Genomic DNA, 25,385 nt, shown 5'->3' on the forward strand with positions numbered 1-25,385 from the left:
TATCACATCAGGACCGTCACTGTCACCACTTTACCATTTCATATTCAGTCAAGCACTGCTGTCCATTTCCTAAACAAATGGTTGGTTAACTTCATGACTGTACCATGTGATACAACTATATGCAAAAATGCATACAACTGTGCTTTCACAACTGAATTATTAATAAAGAAGGAAAGTGTTTACATCAATTCTCAACTAAATGATTAGGACAAGAAAAGGTTACCAACCCAAAAACGAGTAGTCCCTTATCAGCGGTTACTCAAACTTTTCTATAAGCAGACAATGCCCCTGAAGTTGGCATTTTCTGACACAGATCTCACACTTAACCAGCAATCAATTTTCTTACCCTTTCGGCCTCCAAATCCTTGTTGTTACAGAAGTATTTGTGTACCAACGTTACTTTAGAATCATGGTAAAAATTTTATCCATTTATATTCAGTACTTGACAGTCGCTATTGTGTAGTTGGAAGAACTTCAGAAAGAACAGATCATGTAAAACTGAAGGTGAATATTGTTTCTTTCCCTCTATACAAAACAACAGTTGACAACAGAGGCAAGACTTAATAGGACAAATGATGTTAGTTTACAAAAATAATCATGATTAAGTATTCAACAGCACAATTAGACCAAACAACTTTATTTTGAGGATTCTTGTATTCGTTCTGTTATTTTCCCTGCGAAGTCTGTTGGCTTTGTTAGGCATAGTTGTGACCAACTATGAAGTCAAAGCATCATTTTTTAAAAATTGCATTTAAATTCAGAGTATACAGAACAGTAACACTTCTGAAGTTAATTCCTAACAGTAAAAGAAGATAAGTATATACAGACTTTGAAAGTTTGACCCCATCTAAGTTCCTGCTCTGAGGAACCCTCGTCTACACACCTGGCATTAACGTTCTGATTGAATCATAGAATCACAAGGTTGGAAACGACTTGTAAGATCATCCAGTCCAACCATCTTCTCGTTACCACTGCTACCACAAGCACTAAGCCATATCTTGCAGCTCCTCATCCAGACGCCTCTTGAACACTGCCAGGGACAGCGACTCCACCACCTCCGTTGGCAGGCCATTCCAGTGCCTGACCGCTCTCTGAGAGAAAAAGTTTTTCCTCATGTCTAACCTAAACCTCCTCTGGTACAACCATTTCCTCAGGTCCTGTTTGTTGCCTGGGAGAAGATGAGGTCTCCCCTGAGCCTCCTCTTCTCCAGACTAAACAACCCCAGCTCCCTCAGCCGCTCCTCATAAGATCTGTGCTCCAGGAAATTTGTGCACAGAAAATACAGTTCTCCGAGCACTTCAAGACAAATAATATTCTTCAAGAAATGAAACTATTATCTTTTTAAAGGTTATCGAAGAAAAAGGGGTTTGTCGTGTTCATTTCTTTAAAGACATTACATGAGATGTAGTGATTATGATTTTATATAAAAGAATTAAGGTCAACAAGAAGTAATATCCACAGAACTGGTTTCCTACTAAGCCTGAATTTTGAATGCAGTGCCTTTTCCTCAAATGGGCTAGCTTTTATTTCTTACTAAAACTGACTTTTGTTGTTACCAAAGCAATCAAAGCATTCTGAATACTAACCGAGATTATTTTCCTATGTAAGAGAATAACATAGCTGGTTGCCAGCACCGTTGCCAGTGACAGATGTTAGTTCAAAATGATCATATACTGACCTAGAATGCATCCACACCATCATCAGCAAGTTAACATTCATACTGTGAACACATGAAGGTGAAACAAGGCTACTGAAAGTTCTGGCTGAAGTCAAAATTCTTGACCCAACTCCAATATCCATTTTCTGCCTCAGAGATATAACTACATTGAGTGAAGAGAAAGCCTATCAACCTGATTTGTATAGATTTTTGGACTCTTTATAAACCATATATTCATTGATATGTTGGCAAATGCTAACAGATCAGTTTTTCCACAGAAAGCAGCCAGAAGTTTTTCCAAAGAAAGCATCATTCTCACTAAGATCCACATCTGCTGAGAAATAGCTGAGATCAGTAACCGTACAACTTTTAAATAGGACAGACACTTAATAGCAATTTCTTTTTTATTTAAAAAAGTTGAAAAGCCAGCAAACCCAGCTAATGTGAACAGGAAGATCTTTTTTCTTCTAATAGTGATGCCTGCAACCACATAAAACCGAACAGCTTATAAAAAAAAAAAAAAAAAAAAAAAAAAAAAAAAAACCAGTCATTTTTTAGTTTTATTAAGCTAACCTCAATAAGAACTGTTATCACTAATGCAGGTAGCGCTGAAGTTTTTCTATTTGAACTGTGCATGGTCATTCAACCAACACTTACAATTTTATCTGATGCAAAGTCAGGGAACGAGGAATTAAAGCAAACTAAAAAAAAAATAAACATAACAACCCAACATTTTTTTCCTTAAAAAAAACATTAAAACTCCATGCTTTTATACTTTGACGTTAGATACTGAATGTCCTCCAGAACTTTGAAGCTCTCCTCTGTTGTAAGAAGTAGGCACTATATATTTCTCATATCTTAACAATACAGATATTTTAACCAGGAACTTAACCGAATTAGATACTATTTACAACCGTTGATGGAAACCGTTTCTTCTGCGTCTTCTAGTAATTAAAAAAGTGAGTGTAACCGTCAATACTGTCAAATCTATAATGTTTTATTCTAGAGCATCTTTACTTCCTTTACAGCAAACTCAGCTTAACCTTCCGTGGACCAATTGGCCTATCGTTCAATTCATTAATAGCAGTCATAGCTTCCTCATAGTTTGTCATAGCGACGATGGCATCACCTGAAGGTAATCCTTGTTCATTGTACTGTACAGAAACAGACTCTGGTATAACTCTGTAGCCATAGAAAAAATCCAGAATCTCATTAGGAGTCGCTTTAAAAGGTAAGTTTTTCAAGCGGATAGGAACAATCCGGTCAGAACCACCACTGAAATTTGGGTCCGGCATAAATCTTCCTTCAGGAAAATTTCCCATTTTATTATTCCCGAATTCCATTCTGCCAAAAGGTTTGCTGTCACCACCAAAATCCATGAGGGGCGGTGGACCTCTAAAATCCTTAGGAGGGCCCATGAAATTCTCAGGGGGGTGCCTAAATTCAGAAGGATGCCTGAAGTTCCCAGGAGGACCAAATGAATGCATGGGTGGCCCTTGTGGTGGTCCAGGTGAGCCGACCGGACGGGACAGCTCACCTCTGTTATACGCATGTGAATGACCCTGCATTTCATTGGGTGTAGAGAATGGAGCACTTACACCAAACTTCTGCATCTGCTCTTCAGATATAAGTCTTAGTAATACCTCTGTTCCCAAATACCTTTGATGATTTAAATTTTCTGCTTTCATGGCTTGTTCTTCAGATTTAAACTTCACTAATGCCTCTCCCAGCCCAACTCCTTTGTCATCATAGAGCAAGTAAATATCATCTTCATCAATATCAAACCTCTCAAAAAACCTTCGCACTTCAACTTTGGTCACATCAAATGGAAAATTCCTTACGTAAGCACATATCTTCAGGCCAGAATGACCTTCCCGATAACTTTTTTCTGTTATGGCCTGCCCAGGATGAGCTCTTTCCTGTGATCTTTTCCTCTCGTAAGAATCAAGCATTTTCAACATTGACTTTCTCGAAATTGGAAAAATGTAAACAGAACGATTGAGAAGAACCTTTCTATGACATTCCAAAGCAGCCTGATAATCTCTCTCGTTCCTTAACATCACAAAGGCATCTCTAGTCCTCCTCTGATGCTTTTCCGATAAAATCTTTATTTGTTTGTTGCTTATATCCAGATCAGGGAAAAATTCTCTCAAATCTCTCTTCTCCACATTAGTTGATAGATTCCTTAAGTGTATGTAATATTCCTGGCCGGAAGGTGATCGAGAACGTGTTCTTTGTCTCCTAGGTGACCTTGAATGAGAATGTTTCCTTGCATGCATGTAGCCCGAACTTCTTGGAGAATGTTCTTTGCAGAAAAAATGATCCATCTCATTTGGCATGTCTACCCTCCCACCATATTCAATCCACCGTTCCTCCGTAGTTGGACTTATTTCTATAAACCTCTGACCCATATACTGTCTGTGCCGTTTAAGTCCTTCTAAGGCATCACCAGGCGTAGCAAATTTTACCAAGCAATTACCATTATTTAAACCATTACGATGCTTAATCAGAATGACTCCATCCACACGTATCCCGGAAAGGAAATCGCGTACTGCATCTTCTGTTGCAGAGTAAGGTATACCACGTAGAAATAAGTAAAGATCATCTGGGTTAAATGCATGAGAATCCTTTCTTGACTGATAGCCTGATTTAGGCATACCTACATCACCTTGTCTCGTGCCATTGGTGTGGAAGCCAGCCTCTGGATGATTTGGTGGACCGTAACCAGGCTTATTTATCCCTTTTGTAAATGCTGCAACTAAATGTGGAACATCTCCAACACCTGATCCACCAGAACCATTAGGACCTGTTCGTCTAGACCCAGGCATAGCTTCTCGTCCCCCACGGTCAAATCGCTTCCGGCTCATTTCTATGGTATTCTGCATTTCTGCCTTGCTGCTGAGAAAGAGCTCTATGCGGGAGTCTTTGATAAACCCTCCCGAACAGCTCATGGCACGCCGTGCATCTTCATCTGTTGCAAATATAATAAAAGCCTCCCCAATTTCTCCTCCAATAATATGCACACCTCCATCGGGAATATTCAATCCCAAGAAGAAACGACGGATATCTGCAGGACCCGCAACAACAGGAAGCCCCTGCAAACGGATGACTACAGCCATGCTGAGCTCAACCCACAGCAAAAATCACCTGCAGACAAAAAGGTACACATGATAGCACGTCTTTAGTACTCAGCTATTACAGTATCTTAACACTTAAACTAGAGCCTTTTTAAAGGACTGTCCTTGTCTCAATCAAGAGAAAAGATAGCAAAATAAAAAAAACACCCTCGCAAGTTCACAAGAATAGGATTAAAACAAGATTCACTGAAAGTTGATTAGTCAAAAACAATTAGCAACTCCACCTACACAAGTCTATCAGCATTCCCTATCCTAAGGGCAACCAAATCCACCTCAGTTATCCTCTCCATCCATGATACCTGAAGAACGCCTACAGTCTTTCACGGCACAGCTGCTGTATGCCAGAGATCTCAGACCAGTCCTAAGGAACAAAAATTCCTGTTTACTTTTGAACAGGACATTTGTGAACATAAACACTAAAAATACTAGATGAAAAAAGGAGAAAAGAAAAAGGGTAACTGTGATACTGGAAAATGAAGTAATTCAACAGCAGTGATGACTTTACTGCTTTGACAAGTTGCTCTAACCAGTGATCAGTTCTGCAATCACGTGTTTTTCTCAGCGTTCAGAAATGTTGTCTCTTTCATGTAGTCAGAGTATTAATTGCAGCAGCCACATGCACTCAGGAGAGTATATCCTAGATCCCAGCCACAAGTCTGTGCGAATAAACTGCCATGTACGATCTTGTCACAATACTCAGTGAGAAGTGTTAAGCTTTCGGCAGCTTACCTGTTTCTGCTTGGAAGACCTGATAAATTCTGTAAAATCAACTTAACTGTGGAAAGAAAATGAAACATAATTAATGGCTGATATCTGTACTTCGGTTTACAAACTTTGCTACATTGCTGCAGCTTCCAGAGCAGCGGCTAATATTAAAGCCAAGCATGTAATGAAACCACAATCTGTGATAAAATGAAGGCCTCCTTCCATGTTCCAAGGAACATTACATCTTTTGTGTTTCCAAAGCAAAGGATATTCAAAAGTTGACTTCTGCAAATGATGAAAACACGATGAGATTCATCAACTGTGTCATACCAAACCGCTGAAATCAAACAGACCGACTACATATCAGGGATAACCCTCAAGTCTTTGAGTTCTTGAAAGATGCGTAAGTCCATCTCAAGATTACAGTACGTGTCCATTCTTCCACAATCCACCTTCTTTCATAGTTCACAAGAGTATGCTACTCACCAGTCCAGCACCATACTTAGCATAAGGAGTGAAGACAATCAAAAGAGCAAACACATGTAGTGAGAAGAAACTTCAACGAGCTCCTCAGTTCACAAAGCAGAATTCAGTATCTTCCCTAAATATTAACTGCCTTTCAAAATCACTTAATACACTGACTTGATCACATCCAAATTGTCAACATTATCATCTAATGACACGCAACACACAGTGCAATACTGTCAGAACAAAGATAAGCTTCCAGAGCACACAACTACATCCATTTAAAAAGAACAAGAACCCAAGGCCCTGTTAACAAGCATCTGCAAACATCTCCTGCAAAAACCCTTGTTCAGTAACAAGTAGAAACCATTAGATCCTGATGTCAACTTAGCTGCTGATCACAGTAACTCTCATTTCACAAAGTCCAGAAAAGCAACAGCAAAGACCAAATTCTGTAACTAACACATTCTGGTCACTTCTACATCAGCAATTTATAAACACAACTAACCAAAACAAATGCCTGTTTAATACTTGTACTGAAGATCATCAGCCCTCTGTATTTTTGCAGTGAACTGACTCCAGCCAGCAGCCACGCAGTTGATTGTTTACTCCACATCCCCATCAACAGGACAGGGAAGAAAATAAGAATGGATGCAAGAAAACTCTTGGTCACGATAAAAACAATTTAACATGTAAAGGAAAGATTAAAAAAAAAAAAAGCAAAACAAAGGAAATCACTCACCAACTCCTACATGAAGAAGATCTGCCTCAGAACAACAGCCACCTTAAAAGCCAAAAACATACCCTGCCTCCCTTTCCCCAAAAAAATCCAGCGAACAAAAATCTTCCCCTACCTCAGCTTGTGCTGCTGAGCAGGACACTATATGGTACAAAACATTTCTTCAGATAACCTGGGTCAGCTGCCTTGGCTATGCTCTCACAACCTCTTGGCCACTCCCTGTCTACCAGCTGGAGTAGCTGAATGGGAAAAAGAAAACCTTGACCTTGTGCAAAGGCTGCGTAGGGAAAGCCAAAACACTGGTGTCGTCAGCACTGTTTAGCCAAAAATCCGGAACACCGTATCGGCTGCTATGAAGAAAGTTAACTCCATCCCAGCTGGACACACTTTAATCTATCTTCTTAACAGATGTGAAAGCAATGCCAGAAGCAAGAAGAAATTCAAGGGCAGGATTTTCTTTGTAAGGCCTTCATGTCTTGAAAAGTCAAATCCGCTGCCCTGCTACTTGCCGATGTATTTAATCTGTAGTATTTCTGAATTTCATCCCAATCCTTAAACAGCATTCAGAACAGATCTCCTCAGAACTTCTTCGATGATAAATGGCAAGTTCTCTACGATGTATCACGTATACAACATACAACCTTCACTGGTTAAAACCAGACACTTCAAGAAGTCCTTAAACAGAAAAGCAAGATCTGATAACACATTTTTACTGACTTCACATTAAACAATCAAGAAGGAGCAGGACCGGTAGATAAGCCATCCAACTGTTTAACTGAATGAATACAGTGACTTTCAGGATGCAAGGGCCAATTCATAATCTGAGCAAGGACTTCAGAGAACAGGGATTTACATCATAAATAGACTGACAACCTCATGCCACCCACTTAAAAACATGGAAGTACACCCAACAATGCTTTAAGAGATTCTGCACTTGAGTGGGTTGGCTAGAAAGCAGTGCTACATCTATACTTCCACACTCTTAGCAAATTTCAAGTGCCATTAAAAGCTCGCTAAATTAACACTTCTCTCTTTCAAAAATAAATAAATAAATAAATAACATTTTATGAAACTAAGTCTGAATTTGACTAACGTTCTTGCTGCAATGTAGTGAGATTGCAATGGCTTGCAGACAGTGAACGTGCAAACCAGAAGGCACGTTCACAGAAATGTCACAACTGTAAAACCCAGTATGTATGAGAAGTGTCAAACAGCTGGTGGGGTGATGATGATTTGTTATTCCAATCGTCTTACAAACGGGCTCTAGCACTGGCAACGGGCCGTCGCACACCGGTTTCCCGTCGAAGACAGATGCGGGTGAGCGCCGCAGGCGGGCAGGCCGCTGGCAGGACCGATCCCACCGCCGCAGAGCAGCAGCTCCGCCCGCAGCCAGCGCAGCGCCCGCCCGGAGAGGAAACAGGTCCCGCCCGCCAGCAGGCCGCAGCTCGGGGCCGCGGGATGGCGGCCGAGGAGGACGGGCCGAGCGGGAAGCCGCGCGGCCGCGTCTGGGAGCCGGCCCGGCAGGGAGCGAGCCCGGCTTCCCCGGAGCAGGGTGACGGGAGGGGCCGCGGAGGGAAGGACGAGAGGCAACCCGGCGGCGCGAGGAGGCCTCGGGCGACTGCCGCGCAACGGCTCCGAGAGGGCCGGGCTACCGAGGAGCGGCGACACGCGGCCGGCTCGCGGCGGGAACCCCGCGCCCTCGGTGACCGCAGCGCCCCGGGACCCCGGGCGCCGTCCCTCACGGCATCCACCCACCGGACAGGCCGCCGGGACAGCCTCCGCGCCGAGCGCCGCTCCCCGCAGCTCGCGGCGCAGTACCGCCAAGATGGCGCTCTCCGTCGCTCCCTCCCACAACGTTCCGCGTAGGAACCCAATTGCGCCTGCGCGACCCCCTCCCCTGCCCTTGAAGCCCCGCAAGTTCTTCCGTCTCTCTCCGCCAGCACCCGGCGCGGAGTTTCTTCCGTAAGCCGCGCTTCTGCAGCCGCCACCGTGTGCGCATGCGTAGCGCCTTGGCGTGCAGTCGGAGTCCGGCAGCCGCGAGAGAAGCGGCGCTGCGGCGGTGCGCGTGCAGCTGGCGTTCAGCTGGCGTTCAGCTCGCGTTCAGCTCCCTCAAAGCGGTCGGGGCGGCGCGGGCCGTGCCTTGGCATCGTAGTTACCTCAGTACCTGCGCTACCAGTTTCTTCTCAGAAAAATAACACACAAAGCACTTCTGTTATACTTCATTATCTTGCTTTAGCGTTTGGATAGTGATAGACAAGGGGGAATGGTTTCAGACTGACACGGGAAGTTCAGGTTAGATATTAGGAGGAAGTTTTCCACACAGGGTGGTGACACACTCGAACAGGTTGCCCAAGGAGGTTGTGGATGCCCCATCCCTGGAGGCATTCAAGGCCAGGCTGGATGTGGCTCTGGACAGCCTGGTCTGCTGGTTGGCGACCCTGCACATAGCAGGGGGTTGAAACTAGATGATCACTGTGGTCCATTTTAACGCAGGCCGTTCTATGATTCTGTGATTACTATGTATGTAACCGCTTTACAAGTGAGGTACCAGAGCCGCCAGCCCTCCATCACCGCACTGTTACTGACCCAGCCGCGCTTCCCCAACGCAGCCCGTCGCAGCCCCGCCCCGCGCACCCGTCACGCGTCCCCGCCCCGCGCCGTCCCTCGCAGCCGCCGTACGAGGCAGCCGTGGGCGGGTAGCGCTGGAGGCCGCCCGTAGCCATGGCGACCGCTGCCGCGCTGCTGCTGCTGCTGCTCCCTCTGCTCCGGGTGCCGCCGTCCGCCCGCGGCTTCTCTCTGCCCCTGCAGCATCCCGGCGACTGCGGCGATGCGCGCTACTTCGACATCTCGCAGCTGTCCTGCGGGCCCTGCGGGGCGCACCAGAGGCGGAGCGCCGGTGGTGAGCGGGGCGGGCACGAGTGGCGGTGCGGGGGGGGCGAACGGAACCAAAGCACGGAGCGGCTCGGGTTAGAAGGGTCCTTAAAGCCCATCGAGCTCCAGCCCCCTGCTGTGGGAAAGGACGCCGCCCAGCAGCTCAGGCTGCCCGGGGCACCACCGACCTGGCCCTCAGCGCCGCCAGGGATGGGGCAGCCACAGGTCTGTGGGCAGCTGTGCCAACGCCTCACCGCCCTCTGATTGAGAAATCTCAAGTCCCGTCTAAATCTCTGGCAGGATAACCCACCGTTTTGACAAATGTTCTGTAAAACTGGGCTGGTAAGGATGCTAGTGGTGCTTGAACGTTGTGGAGCACTTCACATCATTGTACATGATTTTTACGCGGCCAGATTTAGGAGTTCATTATATACATTTAGGAGTTCATAAATACAGTTCATTACATAGATTTAGGAGTTCATAAATACAGTTCATTAGCACTTAGAATCAATTTTATTTTATAATATGTGCTTAAACATATGGAGAAATGTCCATGATAGAGAGACTAAAAAGTTTATGGAAAAAAAAGCTATTGAGCATTAGCAAGTGCCATTAAAGTAGTATTTACATGAATTTCAATGTTATTCATTGAAATTTCAAGATAAACCTTAGTTCACATGGAAAAATTTATGTGTTTAAAATAGCTTTAAAGCTACTTTTATAGTTTGATGAACTTTCACAGGTGAGCATAGAGTCATGGAATTACTCAGGTTGGAAAAGACCTTACAGATCATCGAGTCCAACCACAACTTGACCATACTACCCTAACTCTAAATGCTTTTTAAACACATCCAGGGATGGTGACTCAACCACCTCCCTGAGGAGCCTGTTCCACAACCCCTTCTTAAAGAAGTGTTTCCTGATATCCAACCTAAACTTGCCCTGGCACAACTTGAGACCATTTTCCCTCGTCCTGTCACCAGTGAAAAGAGACCAGCCCCACTCTCACTGTAAGCACCTTTCTGATAATGGAATAGGGCAATAAGTTCTCTCCTCAGCTTCCTTTTCATCGTATTCAAAGGATAAAAACTGAATTCAGATATATAATGCTGGTAACGATGTAGAGAGTGGGCTAAGGATAGCACTGTGGTATTATTAAACCAACTGATAGAGCTGGAGAAAAAACACAAAAGTGCCACTTTTATGTGTTCCTCCTTAGCCCCCTCGTGTTTCACTCAACCCTGTAACATTCTTCCAAAACCTATCACTAGATACAATAACATGAACTTTTTTTTTAAAAACAGGTTAATGTTCACATCTTACTTCTGTGTTTTATGCGTAAAATCTGAAAAATTATTTTGACTCCTTGAGGAAAAAATAGCAATTGCTCTTAGTATTCTGTGACAAAAAATCAATTTTATATAGATTAAAAGCTTGTTTTTGTTTTCAGGTAGTTCATGTGTATGTCTGCCAGGGTATAGGATGGTTTCTAATAACGGTGGGTCCTCTGTTATTTGTGAAAAATGCCCGGCAAATATGGTGAGTATTGAACTTTGCATACTTTGCCATAATACTGATACTAGATTTCCATCTGACTGCGAGCTGTTTTTAATTTCAAATAATTTTGAGAAATAGTCTTTACTTGGAATTTTTTTACTTTAAAACCATGTTTATCCGTAAGAATATATTTCTCTTTAGAATGATATATTATTTCAGAGGCATCTTTTCATTAAAAATTTGACTCCACTGTCAAAGCAAGAGGATTTAAAATGTTCAATTTCCCTCCAGTGCTGTTGTGTTCTGTCTCATGTTATATTACCTTCATATTACTCATGTTATATTACCCTTGGGCAGACACCAACCAGTGTTTTATGGAATGCTAAAGAAGTATTGCAGCTCATAAGTGTCTTATTTACATAAATTCTATTATAGATTGTTACATTCAGGCTGTATCTTCTTACTCCTTGATACTTTGCTTTGAAATGAGCTGCTGCTTTTATGTTACTGTAATTATAGCTATGTACCCTTGTAGTTTGCTCAATTCTTTCTGCCTGTCTTGACAAATTAAAGTACAATTCAGTGTCATATTCAAAGCATAGAGCTGGAGGCACCAGCCTTAACCATCTTTCTCCCTCTAGAGTAAACAGAGAAGTAATATTTCTCCAGGAGAAAAAAATTCTAGAATGACACCAAGCTGGGTGGTGCAGCTGACACGCTAGAAGGAAGGAATGCTATCTTGAGGGACCGCAAAGGGCTTGAGAAGTGGGCCCATGCCAACCTCATGAAGTTCAGTAAGGCCAAGTGCAAGGTCCTGCACCCTGAGTCAAAGCAAACCCAACCACAGATACAGGCTGGGCAGAGAATGGCTTGAGACAGCCCTGAGGAGAAGAATTTGGTTGTGTCAGTTGATGAGAGATTCAACGTGAGCCTGCAGTGTGTGCTTGCAGCCCAGAAGGCCAACAGTATCCTGGGTTGCACCAGGAGAAATGTGACCGGCAGGTCCAGAAAGGTGATTCTGCTCCTCTGCTCTTGTGAGACCCCACCTGGAGTATTGTGTCCAGTTCTGGGGCCCCCAATATAAGAAGGACATGGAGCTGTTGGAGCGAGTCCAAAGGAGGGCAGTGAAGATGATCAGAGGGCTGGAGCACCTCCCCTACAAGGACAGGCTGAGAGAGCTGGGGTTCTTCAGCTTGGAGCAGGCTCCTAGGGGACCTTACAGCGGCCTTCCAGTACCTGAAGTGGGGCTACAGAAAAGCTGGGGAGGGACTTTTTATAAGGGCAGGTAGCGACTGGCTTTAAACCAGAAGAGGGTAGATTTACACTGGATGCTAAGAAGAAATTCTTTACTGTGAGGGTGGTGAGACACTGGAACATGTTGCCCAGTGAGGCTGTGGATGCCCCCTCATTGGAAGCATTCAAGGCCAAGCTGGATGGGGCTGTGAGCAACCTGGTCTAGAGGGAAGCGTCCCTGCCTGTAGCAGGGGGTTGGAACTACATGATCTTAATGATCCCTTCCAACCCAAACCATTCTACAATTCTGTGGTTCTAGAATAGTTTCCTTCTGATAGCTGTAGGAAAACTCAAGAGATGAGCTTAACTACATAAGTTTAGCGACTAACTGGGTAATGCAAGTAGTTTTTCTCTTCTTTTCATCTTGTTTCACTAGACAAAGTCCTTGGCAAATATCTATCGGTATTTTTGTCATTCCATTTGTACTGGTGGTAATCTTCTTTGATCCCATGGCAGTGGAGAAGGGAATAACATTATACTTCCCCCATCTTCACTTCCCCCATTGTTTTTAATCTGTGGTGCCCTTACTCCTTAATATAACAGAAGTGTACTTGTGAACTGTTCAGATACACGCCTGCAGTTACGAGAGCTGATCAACTCTAAGACTTCTCCATTTCCATTATTTCTGTATATGTATCTCTGTATCTTTTTTAAACACAGCACTTTCAGTGAACTCTAGTCTTTACCGCAGGTGTTAACAAATGTTTCAGAAAAACTTAAAAACACTTATTTTGGTCTGTCTTTGCATAGAATTATGTTGTATCTGAACACATTTTCTATTAAAGAACATCTGGATCAGTCATTCTTCACAGGTATTTGATGATTGTTTTTGAAAAAGTTAATAATTGTATGTTTAATTTTAGAGTGGGGTTACTCAAGACGGATGGAATTGTATTACTTGCCCTAAGGGCCTGACTTCTGAAGGAAAATGTAAATGCCTCAGTAATGAAATATTAGGTAAGAAACATATGCAAGTTATGAGATATTATTGCTTGTTTTAGATATTTGAGTTCTATTAAATAAAAAAGGAAATTTAACATATGTTTGCATTTGTAAGGTAACAGTTTAGCATTGCTATTGATCTCAAGCTTTGTTCCTCAAAGACAGCAAATCTTTATCACTGTTCCTTGAAATGAAAGCTAATGAGAAAGAGTTGTAGAAAAGAATACTGCAACACTACATCACTTTCTTGAAGCTGGTTGGCACATGGAAGTAGTGGTGAAATGGGGAGTAAAACCAATTTCAGTACAGACAAAAAAAACCACACAAATATTTTGGAGAATATAATGCATAGGTACTTTGCAGTACAGGAATTACAGATACATGAGCAGGTGGAACCAGGTAGCCTGAGTGCACCAAGCAAGCCATTGTGTGTTAAGATCTGTGGATTTCACGCTTCCCTAAAGTGCACTAAATCTGTGATTCCCTGACAAACGCCTCCCTAAATCTGCAGCTCTTACCTGATGCCCCGTAGTGGCTACAGATGCATTTCAGTAAACACAGAAAATGAATTTTGGGGTTCATTTTAGTTTCTGTATTAAATACATTTTTTATAATCTTGCATAGTAAAAAAAAAAGCAAACAGCAAAGAATTACTTTATTAAAAGATGTTAAAAAAGTTTTTGGGAGCTCTAGTTTTCTTCATTTGCAAAGACATGGGATGGAAAAGACTTTTCACATGTCTGTAATTCTTTAATTAAATATTTAATGTCCAGTTTGGTTTAATTTCTTACAAGTCTACTAGAGAGTCACTCTTTACAGGATGACTAATTTTAATTTTTTTAGGAACCTCTAGAAATGTTAATGTCACATGAAAAAATATATCTATTCTGAGCCTTTTTGGTTTGAAATAGCAAAGCAGCAATACATGGAATACTTCATGACTACGATGGTGTGTACGCACTATAGAAACAACACATTGGCATACATACATATATAGAGTGAGAAAATCATTAAGGTTGGAAAAGACCTCTAAGATCATCGAGTCCAACCATCAGCCCAACATAAATAAATATGAATATGCATTTATAGTGGATGTTTTGTGCAAGTTATGCTTTTGATTTGGAGGAGATAAAATCTTTGCGTTTATTTCAGATCTCTGCACTGATGCTTTCATTATTAGCACTTTCTTTAAGCTGCATGACATACTGTGCATCATGCTGTTATATCACAGCTGCTTTTCTTTTCAACTCAGTGGAAAGAAGTGTTGATGGCATTTTGCTAAATGAAGCATTGTGCATAGTTTGTAATGGGAGCGCAGAGTCGTTCTCCGCTTCAGATGTGTTAGGAAGCAGGTAAGTATTCTTCCTTTTTACTGATAAATTTGGAAGTCTCATATTCTGTTTAAATGGAATATTTCTGAGATAAAGTCTGTATCCATGGGATATAAACAGTTCTGGATAATAGAAATGTTCTCTTTTGCTTCTACTGTATACGTCCTTAAAGCTTAGTGAGAGTTTCAAAAGCAATGAGTTGGAATTTCTCAAGCCAATATCAAACTTAATATGCATTGTGTTTGATAAAATCCTTACCTGACCAGCAATGTTCTTTTGATTTTTTTGTGTGTTTTGCTTTTGTGGGCTTTTTTTGTTGTTTGTTTTGATAACTGACTGTATCATTTCTTTGCTTCTTCACTGACAGTAGAAACAAACTAATAATGAGTTTTGGATTTCAGTTTGAATTGTTGAAGATACTCATGGTATCACTAGGTCTTACCTCTTTAAAAGACATCTTATGTAGTCAGCTTTCACTAAGTACTTAATATCATACTTAACTGCATTTTAAGTGTTTTCTTCATGTTTGCAATCCATAGGTGTGTAAGATGTGAACAGACATTCATCGATGTAAGCAAGTCGTGTGACTGTAGCAGCCCAAATATTTTAGTAAGTAGAGGAATGCTTATTTCATCAAAGTTCAGAAAAATGAAAAGTTGTGTTGAAAAATACAAACATTTGTATTTTTATGGAAATTTTTAAATTTCATTTTTTTTTCAGAGTGGAGGTTTATGTTTCAGCGCTCGTGAAAGCTTACCTCCAAAGGGAATTGCAACTGTTCGGTTTGGACAGCTAGTAAGTATTTTTATACTGAAGCATTTTCAAGCTGTATCCAGTAAGTCTGTTAAATTCTCTTCCTGGAAAACAAAGGTGGTGGTTTGCTGTCCAGTCGCAGTGATTGTGAGGTAATTTGTATCAGCATAGAGAGTGGATAATGGATAGTCGATATGTAGATCTGGCAAGCATTACTCTGTTGGGATAGGTTTAAGAACATCTTGGAAGCTGAAAAGTGGTGGTAATTTACATGAGTTTGGTATCAAAACAAGTTGTATGTGGTCTGTTGTATTTATTGTGCGTGGACTTCTTTGCAGCAACAGAACAAGGGGCAACAAGTGGAAAGCTTCCTGAAGCACAGGAAGTTCCATACTAACACGAGGAAGAACTTTACTGTGTGAGTGATGGAGCACTGATCAGGCTTCCCAGAGAGGCTGTGGAATCTCCTTCTCTGGGAATATTCAAGACCCATCTTGTTGGGAAGATTTCTGCTCCAATAGGCTTGCTCAGTTATCCCAGAAAGAGACAGAGGAGTCTTCAGCTTTCTTTATTCAAGTAAAGGGAGAGTCTACTGAGGGCATTTCTGGGTAGGATCTCTCAATCCATCAGAGGCCCAGCCTCTTTTTACTACTATACCTTGATGCTATAGTGAGCTCTCCCCCTTATCCCCCCATTGGCTAAATACTCAGGGTTCACATTCTTCTCAGTTCACCTACCACATATTCATCTCCCCACTAGACACCCCCCTTTGTTTCCTGTGTTTTTTCAGACTTTGTAATCTGAATTCAGAGTTTGCTGTTTTGCCCAACTTTGTGTCCTGTCAGTCACTCAAGATGTATAAGCAGGTATTAAACCAGCATCTCCTGCCATATACCCAAAATAAATTTGTTCAAGTAGTTCTCCTCAGCTTTCATTCATCAGTCTTACCTTATTTTGCAAGCACATCTTATCCTTTCTTTGTTCATCTCAGTCTCAACTCCTATCTGTGTGACCTACTGTAGGGACCCTGCTTTAGCAGGGGGATTGGACTCTGATTTAAAGTACCCTCATACCACAGAAGCACACAGAAGGGTTCAAGAGTCTGGTTTAAATCTAATTGTAAAATGCAAGTGGTGAAATGAACTTGGCAAATGTGGTTCCAAGTTAAATTTACCATCCAGTCAACTCTTTACTCTTGAAATTATTAGTACTTCCTTGTGCAGTAAAAAGAGCTCCTTTGTCACAGAATCTATTCTCAAAACTTCAGTACTTCCACTCTTATTACGTGTACTTTGTCTAACTTAGCAAAGTGAAACAAAGGATTTCATTTTGGTGGTTGAGTTTAGAAGAGAGCTGGATCGATTTAGACATTTTCAAAGGTCAGAAAGCTCTTATAAAAAATAAGTAACATCTTCTGTTTGACAGTTTCCCAGACTGTTGTGTGTTCAGTTAATTGTTCTGAACAAAGACAGTGAAGCTGTTCCTTACTTACAGGGTGTAACACTGACATCAGCTTGGTTTCTGAAAAACCTGCAAGCCTCAGCCTCTGCCTGCTGGGTGAGTTTCATTAATGTTTGTAGTTTGCTTTTTTATGCAAAACAAGTACTCTTCATAAAAACCCCTCTAACATTGGGGCTTTAGTTTGTGGAAGTTGCCTTGTTTTAAATAACCTTATTTTGAGAAGACTAGATAAGAGAAATATATATCCAGAATGCTTAGAAAGACTACTAAGCTCTGATGAATGGTATTGCAAGTCTCTGTGGCTGAAATCTTCACAGGGTGAACAGTGTGAAAGTCCTGCAATAGTCAGTTTTCTATTGAGTGTACTGGGGGAGGAACCCCTCAAAAATTGGCAGCTGGTCTTTATGTCTTCAATGGCTTTCAGTTGATAATTCTGTTCTGTGATGGAGAAGGATAACCATTGAACCTTTCATTTTATTTCTGTTTTGATTTATGTGTTAATTTATTTAACTGCGTATTGCTCTGGGTGGCAGTAACCATGAAGAGTGGCTGCAGCAACAGAATTGTGCACAGCAGTGAAGGGGATAAGCCTGCCTCGTTTACCAGCCCCCTTACCACACACTTGCTTTGCCATATTCCTTTCCTCTCAACCACGCTTTAACTTTTCATGACCCACTCTTTCTCCCCGTTTCACACACACTGTTCTGAGATGCTCACCAACTGAATCTGTTCTCATCCCGTAGGTAAGTTTATCCCGTTTCTCCTGCTGAGCTCTCCCAAGGTGCTGCCTGAACATTTGTGCAGCTGCTGATCTGGCCCATGAGGCCCATGCAAAGGCAGTAGGTGATGGCAAGTTAATACTAGTGCTGTGATTGGTACCTGTGTGCAGCTGCCAGGAATCACTTCTGCCATCACGTGGCAGCAGTTTGTTTGTCAAAATCGAACAATCATGTAAATACAAGGTTTAGAAACAGCAGATTACAGTAAGTACTAAGCTGAAGAGAGGATATTTATGAAGCATGCAGCTATAGTAAAGCCTCATTTTTCAGATGCAGATTTTAATTTTTTTTTTTTGCATCATATGATCTAGATAATGAAAGAAAAAAAAAACCTCTAAAAAAGTGAGAGCATTGATTTCATGCTGCCGTTTGGAGACCTTTAAAAATGTAGAACCAGAATAACTTGAAGAAAATATTAGATATTGGCAAAAAAAAACAAAATCACTTTCAAGCGAAGGCTTAGGAATGACTAAATGTAACAAATTTGTATCACAAAAAAGAGCTCATAGATTTTTTTTTTCTGTGTTGCTGTGTTTCTCCATTGCAGTTGTACTCTAATCTAACAGCGTGCCAAGCTCTTGGAAATATGTGTGTGATGAATATGAACTCACTGAGTTCTTCAAGTACAGATGCCTGCAGTTTATTTCAATATATTTATGCCAATACAGCAAGGCTAGGCATTGTTCATTCAATAGCATTCTGGTAAGTTACCTTTTCCATTGCATTCTGTCTTGAATTGTGTCTATGGAGTTTATTGTTCTGAGTGTTCTTTGATTTAAAACGTTGTGTTTCTTTAGAGAAAAGGTTTGATGTTTTTCAGGAGGCATAATCTGCCGTGGCTGTATTACGGCGATCAACCAGGATTAGCATCCCAAGTGCTTGAGACAAATCATCTCCCTACTGTCTTCACTTTTAAAGGAAGAAGTGAGGTAAGTGATAGGCAACAGATGTGGGGAACTGGATGTTAGAAAAAGGACATCATCACATAAAAAGTTTTCAATTTGTTGCAGATCCAAGTCCACTAAAGATGATTTTTAGGCAGCTTAATAACAAAACAGTGGTAGATCTGTATGGAAGAAGAAAGTTATATTTATGTTAAAAAAAATTCCTCAGGAAAATATTATTTTACTAACTCACACTTGCACACACATTTCTGTTGCTCATACTTGTGTACTCACATTCGTAATGCAGAGATAAGCATACGTAAGTGATCTGACCAGGACCAATTGTGTGTGACACAGGAAACAAGCCAGCTAGCAAGTCCTTAATAAGACTCCAAGATTCTTCTGGATTGGCAGTGATAAACTAGAATTTAGATCTTTTATACCCCTCTAAGTTAATAGGAGGTTAGGCATTGTCCTTCACTCCTAGTATTCTCTACTTCAATTTCTGTAAGTCTTAAGAAAGTTGTGTGTGTTTTTCCCTTACTTGAAGTACGTACATCCTTACAGCTGTGTCAGTTTTCCTCATGAGCTAATAAGAAAAATAAGGGTGTAAGTGATGTGCTGTAACTTTGCTGCTGTACTCCTGGTGTCAGTAAAAACCCTGCACCCTGACATGTCTGATCTGTGGTTTTATCTCGGCTCTCTCTTCAGTTGCAGTGATGGGAACTGTATTCTCCATTGTTGTTACACTATTTAAGCCCTTCCTTCTCTTGTTTCTGGCACTTATGCACTTATTTCTTTTTGTATGTCAATTATATAAACTTTCATTCTTTTGTTACAAATCTGAACAAGCTGAGTTCTATCAAAAATTGATTCAATCTATCATTCCAGCTCAGGAATTTCATTTTCTTTAGATAAGTAATTGGTGTTTTATTTTATGAAATTGTTTTAAAGTTAGTAAAACTGGAATAGTTCATACAGATTAAGTAGATCACAGAGAATAGTTTTAGTGGTAACCTGTCATTTATACTGCTATATTTATCCTTTCCTCCAGTTGACTCAAAAATAAACTAATAGGCTTTTTAGCCAAGTTGAGTTGTGTTTTATATTAAACAAGATTGCAGTGTTGCAGTTCAGCTTCTGCTTTAACAAGTAAGAAGTGTTCATCATAAGGCTGAAATTCTGAGGCTACTGTACATTAGAAACCTGCGTAGATTTCAGATTACATAGGGTATATCTACCTGTATAATGTTATTAATATGAATAGATTCTTCCAGTCCTACCAGTTCTAACAGCAGAGGCCTATAAAATAAAATACTTATATATCTGTAGAAAATGGAAATAAGAGGCTGGAGAGATATACTAAATCCCTTCCAGCAAAACAGAAAAAGTCATGTTATAACTGAGCTGTTCTGTCACTGTCAATTAAAATATCTCAATATTTGTTACTTTTGTTAGGTTTACCTTTACCTGCCAGTACTGAGATAAATATAGGAGGTCAGAAACCTCCTAGCAGGAATCAAAAAGTAAAGAGTCATGTTCTTTTCCACTAAGTTCAAATAAGTGTTTTTTACAGTCCTTTAAGGCTGCCAGCCTTTAAATGAGTTTAGGGAGCCCACCCCTTCTGGTTGCACAGGTGTATTGTTGTCAGCTGTGCCCCTTCTCCAGGTGCTCAACCATTGGTTCAGGCCATGAGCTAAGGGTCTCATACAGCAAGAAAGCTCAGTGTAACCAAGCACCAAATGTGAAAGTAGTTGAATAAGCATGATCTGGTAGAAGCATAGCAGCAGTGTGGTTTTGTAGCTTTTAGGTTGTAGGTAATTTGTGTAGACTGTGAATTTGAGTTGAGCAAATGGCTGATATATCTGCAATTATGTGTGTGCACTCAAGAGAAACTGAATCATTCTCTTGGAAGCTTTCGGTTTGAGGACAAAAAAATACAAGCAGAAAGTCAGGCTATAAAGGAAAAAAAAGATAATTAAGTTTCAAAACAAAAAAAAAAGTAAAATGCCAAATTAAAAGTATAAAATCTAAGGGGGAAAAGTAAATCATTATACTGAAAGTTTTAGAGGTGCATAGAACAATGAGACAGTAATCCCTAAAGTGTTTTGTTGTTTGTCTCTTTGTCTCTTTTTTTTTTTTATCATCAGGATGTGAAACTGCAGTTTATTGCAGCCTCGTATGATGCAGCAGGAAACTTTCTTAAATGGCAAAGTTTGGAAGGAGGCCTCTTACAGGTAGGTTTGATGTAATTGCCTTTTTTTGATAGCCTGGTGTTGTGATTGCCTGTAGGCAAAGCCTTCAAACAAAAGCCAAGTGTCTCATTACTATAGTAGTGACAGTTCATGAGATAAATGTAGGTAGATTAGGGAAAGTAACCCTTGATTGAGTCTCAAGATGATCTCTCCAAAATGAAGAGTATAATCTCAACAACCCATCATCCAGTGGGCCAATATCCACTTAAAATACCTGAAAGTTCTGAGAAACAGCAAAAATTGGAAGCTATGGAATGTAACAAAGCATAATTCGTTCAGCAGTCTAGCAGTGATATAGGCTCTCTCAGCAATTCTCTAGGCTGGCAATAAGAGGAAGACAAGCAAAAACAATCAGGAATTGTTCGTCCTCTTTTCTAAGCCCTTCATGCACTCTTGGTGCACTTCACTGTAAATGCTTCGGTATCTGCAGAAGAGTAGTTGACGTTCAGGATTTAGATGGTGACTGCTGTTTGGTTTGTTACCTTCTCAGGATGAATTGTCTTGTTTCTGCCTTCCAGATTTTAAGGAAACGGGTGTTTGAGAAAATGGGTTACTGAGCTGGTGATGACATTGGAAAATGCTGTGCAAGAATAAATTCAAACAGCATTTTAACACCTATGCTAATACAATAAGTATTATTGCTTACTCTTTAAAAGCGATCCTTAAAAATAGAACAAAATAAAACTCGGTGTATATTTCATGGACCTGCTGAATATATAAGCTGCTTGGGGTACCTGTGAGTATTTAGTGTGAGAAAGTAATAGCCTAATTGAATTAGCCTAATTATTGTTATGTTTTGTTTAGCTTTGTCCTGATACTCAGACTAAACTGAGTGCAGCTTACGTATTTGGAACAACTTATGAACAAAGTGTAAGTAAGAGAGAAAATGCTTTTCTGAGTATTTGATTTAAATTGCTTTATGTATCATCAGTAACTCAGTGCTAAACAGTCCCAGCTCTCTCTGCCTTTCCTTATAGGAGAGGTGCTCCAGTCCCTTAATCACCCTCATGGCCCTGCACTGGCCTATATCAAGTAGCAGTGTACCTCTCATGCTGGTGAGCAGAGAACCAGACATAATATTCCATGATTGAAGTGTTTGTGCTGTTTCTAATCCTGTGTCTGAATTATCTTTTCCTGGTTTTTTGAAAAATAGCAGAAGAAATGTTAGCAGAGCTTCATTCTCCTCATTGGTTATCTGCTCAACTGCAGTCATTCTTATGAGCTTTGTAATCATTAGCATGCCATAATTGCTTGCAAATAGCTGGAATGCCTTGTCTTTTGCAAAGGGCATAGAACGGGTTTCACAGCAGTTTTATGAGGGAAGAATCCACGAGTTGAGAAAATCATGAAATGGCTGAAGTGACCTTTGTGTTCTGATGGATTTTTCCTCGTAGTGCAAGATTTCCATTTCCAAGATTTTAGTGGATTTTACTAATCCAATCTTTTATGACCTGTTCTATGAATATAATGGTGACAGTGGACAGCAATACCTTTGGGCTGTGCCAGTGTTAAATCTGAATCTTCAGTACAGTGAGATGTATGTGAATCAAGGTAAGAATATCCAGTTACAGTTCTCTGAATTCCAATAATCTAAATAACTCAGAATGCTAAGGCTTTGTATTAATTACAGTCTCCAAGTTGTTTTTTAAAATACCTTCATCCACTGTAATTTCTTTCTCTTTTTTTGTGAATTTATCAGTTTTCTAGGCACGTTCTGATTTGCTATGTGCAAATTTTGATTGAAGATACTGGTCCAATCAATAATATGCACAAAAAGGTTATCTGGTGATATTATATACCTGTTTAAATTGAAAATATGTAATTCTCCATCCTGAATATAAGAGTACACACTGTTTTTATTAGATTTCATCCTGCTTGTGCATTGAGTTAATTTCTTTGGTATTATGAGACTGTCATTTTCTTTTCAAAGGCAGCAGTATGAACAACTGGCTTTTGACTCGTCGCTTCTTTTTGGTGGATACATTGAGTGGAAGAGAAAATGACTTGGGAAAACTACCAAGAATAATTCGAGTTGCTAGCAAAATAACAATAAGGTGATTAAATGCATGTGATGTACAGTCTTGTGCAATCTGCATTTTGTGGTGTCTTAAATGGAAGTTGTTTTGTTATGTCGTTTCTCCTATGTTCTGTGCTGTTTTTCCTGTGCTTACTTGACAATAGCAGGTTTTTTGTAGTTTTTCTTTTTTTGTAGGTTGTTCTCCTGAGAGAGAGAGAGAATACCTAATGCTGATTTGTGGGGCTTAAAGTCACTGTGATTACTTCTCACTTAAGATGGATCAATCTGTGTTTGCATAATGCAAGTTAACAGGCATTCAGTCATCTTATATGAGCAAGTGTCATCAGAACTCCTCTGTGGTTTTTTGATGTGTATATTGCCGACTATATAAGGGTGCTATTTGATATTCCATATTCTTTTTGCAGTGTTTTTACAAGCTCTGGCCTATAAATGTTGTCATACGATCCAGAATGGTCTTGTAGTCGTTATATATACAGTAGCCTTGTAGTGGAAGACTGCCTTTTTGGGTCATCACTGCTTGTGAATCTGCAGTGGAATTTGTTTTGAAAGAACATTTTCTTTCCTTCTTTATATAACATATTTCTCTGAGATTGATGTCTAAATAAAATTGAGATCTTCTATCAGCACTTCTTTACAATTTAGTATGAAATTACAGTTAAAAAGATTGCTGATTAGCAGTGTCTTGTCACCTATGCAGGTTAGCATCTTGAAGGTTTATTTAATGTACCAGCTCTGGTTGTTATGATGTACATATAATGTTTTTCAAAAAAATAAGGATTAGTTTATTAGGAGACCTGAACTGTTCCTCTCCTACTCCCTCTCAGAATAATTAAATAAATTCTAAATAAATATAGAAAAATTTGTTCTGCAGTGTTTTGAGAAAACTCTCATTTTGCAATTGACTTCCAGAATGTGACTAGTATGTAAAGATTGATTCGAGCATCATCTTACAAATAAGTGCCCTTGCCCAGCTTTTCCTTTTATCTATTTGTGTCCGTGCCTTTTGGGTTCCTTTTAAAATGTGAATTGCCACAATTCTGAGTTTGTATTGCCCATTCTATTCATCAGGTTGTTCTCTTCATGTAGCGTTTTCCTGTTAGTACAAGTTTCAATCAATACCTTCCAAGCATCTCATCCATTTGCTACGTTTAAATAATACACTGTTTGTATTTCTGCAGAATTCGTCTGGTATCCCACACTCAGAAAGGAACTATCTACCCACCTCTGGTTACTGTTGCTTACACAGATGTGCTTGTCCAAAACCCTGATACCCAGAGTGTGACGGTGAGACCCTCGTGCTATCTTCATTGTACTGGTTTGTTAATCAAGCTTTTAGTTCTGTTGAAGTTCTGCTTGACTGAGCGTGCTGGAGGGGTTGTAAAAAGCGAAGCAGTCTGTAGTTCAGCTCAGTTTTGAAGTTGCAAGTTTTCACCAAAACAAAGCTTTTAAGATGAAGCAGTTAAAAGCCTCTTCCTTTTGTCTCGAGTCTTTTTTAAATCAAGATATGTAGGATTTTACAATTGGGTGCATAATGGTAAATTAGACTGTAGGGCAAAGGAAATACTAAAAGTGTATCTGATTTGTGCAGTGCACTAAAGGCAGCGTTTTATGCAAGAAAGTGAATGTTTTTCTTTAAAGAAGTGCATTAGGAGGAAGTTGTTATGACACAGTTCAGATCATTTGTGGTTTAAGTTAAAATATTGATAATACATATATTTAACAGCCTTTATTTTTTTGTCTGCTTATGTTAATTATTTGCAAGAGATCTTTAATTCTTAAAGTAAAATAATTCAATAATCTGTATCTAGAGGGAAAAAGAAACTAGTGCCTTGTTTGCTTGTTAGATCACACTGCTTATAAATAAATGAAAATACTGAATTTAATATAACACAACAATGATTCTGCCACAAATAAATACTAATAATAATGTTTTCTGCTTATCAACGTTCCTCAGCAGTTCAGGTATCCAGTTCAGATAGACATTCAACTGGAAATTCCTGGTACTGGAACCATTCCTTGCATTCTGTATCAGCTGAACAAAAGGAAGGAAAGGATGGGAAATTAGAAGAATAGAAAAACAAAAGTCAGCCTTCTTCTCTGTCAATATCATATCGTTATTTAACCACAGAATTAGGTCTTAGAATAGGTAAATAGCTAGAGAGAGCAATTTTGGTGTTGTGTGACAGTTTTTATTTCACTCAAGTTGGAAAAGAAAGGTGTCTGAGCTCACTTAATGATATTGTATGTTGATGTAATTAGATTAAATCTTCTTTTAATCAACATCAGTAAGAGGGAAAGTATCAAACCTGTGGTGTCTACTTTCAGATGGAAAAAATGCATGCAGAGTTGAAAGGATTATAATGGGGTGCAGGTGTGAACCTGGAGGTAGTAGGGGTTCATCCCCAGTGTTATCGTTAGTAAAGTCAGCACTAAGGGTTGGACGAACACGTGCTGGTTCTATGCTTGGCACTGTAGCACATCTGGTGAAGATGTGTGCAGAAAGAGATTGATGTTGCACCCACACTGTAACCCTAGATGGGAATGCCTATCAACTAACAGCTGGGACCCACCACTGGTT

The 25,385-nt window shown here is 40.3% G+C and overlaps 2 protein-coding genes across 4 annotated transcripts in view; one reads left to right on the top strand and one right to left on the bottom strand.

Annotated features, from left to right (window-relative positions):
• Nucleotides 1–621: 621 nt before the first annotated feature.
• On the bottom strand, nt 622–8,595 carry RBM12B (RNA binding motif protein 12B). 2 transcript variants are annotated; one of them, XM_085221415.1, is made up of 3 exons: nt 8,459–8,595; nt 5,524–5,569; nt 622–4,804 (listed from the first exon to the last, which is right to left on the bottom strand). In XM_085221415.1, exon 3 carries the CDS (start codon nt 4,774–4,776, stop codon nt 2,680–2,682), a length of 2,097 nt encoding a protein of 698 aa, XP_085077541.1. In that variant the 5' UTR covers nt 4,777–4,804; nt 5,524–5,569; nt 8,459–8,595; the 3' UTR covers nt 622–2,679. The 2 variants fall into 2 exon arrangements, with proteins under 2 accessions (XP_085077541.1, XP_019469695.1); XM_019614150.3 differs by lacking the exons at nt 5,524–5,569; nt 8,459–8,595 and adding an exon at nt 5,094–5,517.
• A 741-nt stretch (nt 8,596–9,336) lies between these two features.
• The window catches only part of TMEM67 (transmembrane protein 67), a 30,789-nt gene continuing 14,740 nt past the window's right edge, over nt 9,337–25,385 (top strand). Inside the window, exons 1-14 of one of the 2 annotated variants that reach the window (XM_085221413.1) lie at nt 9,337–9,602; nt 11,025–11,113; nt 13,228–13,321; nt 14,559–14,658; nt 15,177–15,246; nt 15,358–15,432; nt 16,885–16,947; nt 18,178–18,332; nt 18,451–18,559; nt 20,665–20,751; nt 21,574–21,639; nt 22,164–22,320; nt 22,700–22,823; nt 23,986–24,091. In XM_085221413.1, coding sequence (XP_085077539.1) covers nt 9,425–9,602; nt 11,025–11,113; nt 13,228–13,321; nt 14,559–14,658; nt 15,177–15,246; nt 15,358–15,432; nt 16,885–16,947; nt 18,178–18,332; nt 18,451–18,559; nt 20,665–20,751; nt 21,574–21,639; nt 22,164–22,320; nt 22,700–22,823; nt 23,986–24,091 — 1,473 coding nt within the window. In that variant the 5' untranslated portion in view covers nt 9,337–9,424. The remainder of the gene's footprint in view (nt 9,603–11,024; nt 11,114–13,227; nt 13,322–14,558; nt 14,659–15,176; nt 15,247–15,357; nt 15,433–16,884; nt 16,948–18,177; nt 18,333–18,450; nt 18,560–20,664; nt 20,752–21,573; nt 21,640–22,163; nt 22,321–22,699; nt 22,824–23,985; nt 24,092–25,385) is intronic. The other variant, XM_085221412.1, reaches the window with a different exon arrangement.

The sequence above is a fragment of the Meleagris gallopavo genome, chromosome 3, assembly GCF_905368555.1.
Source record: "Meleagris gallopavo chromosome 3, MGAL_WU_HG_1.1, whole genome shotgun sequence".
NCBI lineage: Eukaryota > Metazoa > Chordata > Aves > Galliformes > Phasianidae > Meleagris > Meleagris gallopavo.

Bases quoted from the DNA above. Each gene is read 5' to 3' on its own strand.
- RBM12B (XM_085221415.1), bottom strand. From the start codon at position 4,776: ATGGCTGTAGTCATCCGTTTGCAGGGGCTTCCTGTTGTTGCGGGTCCT.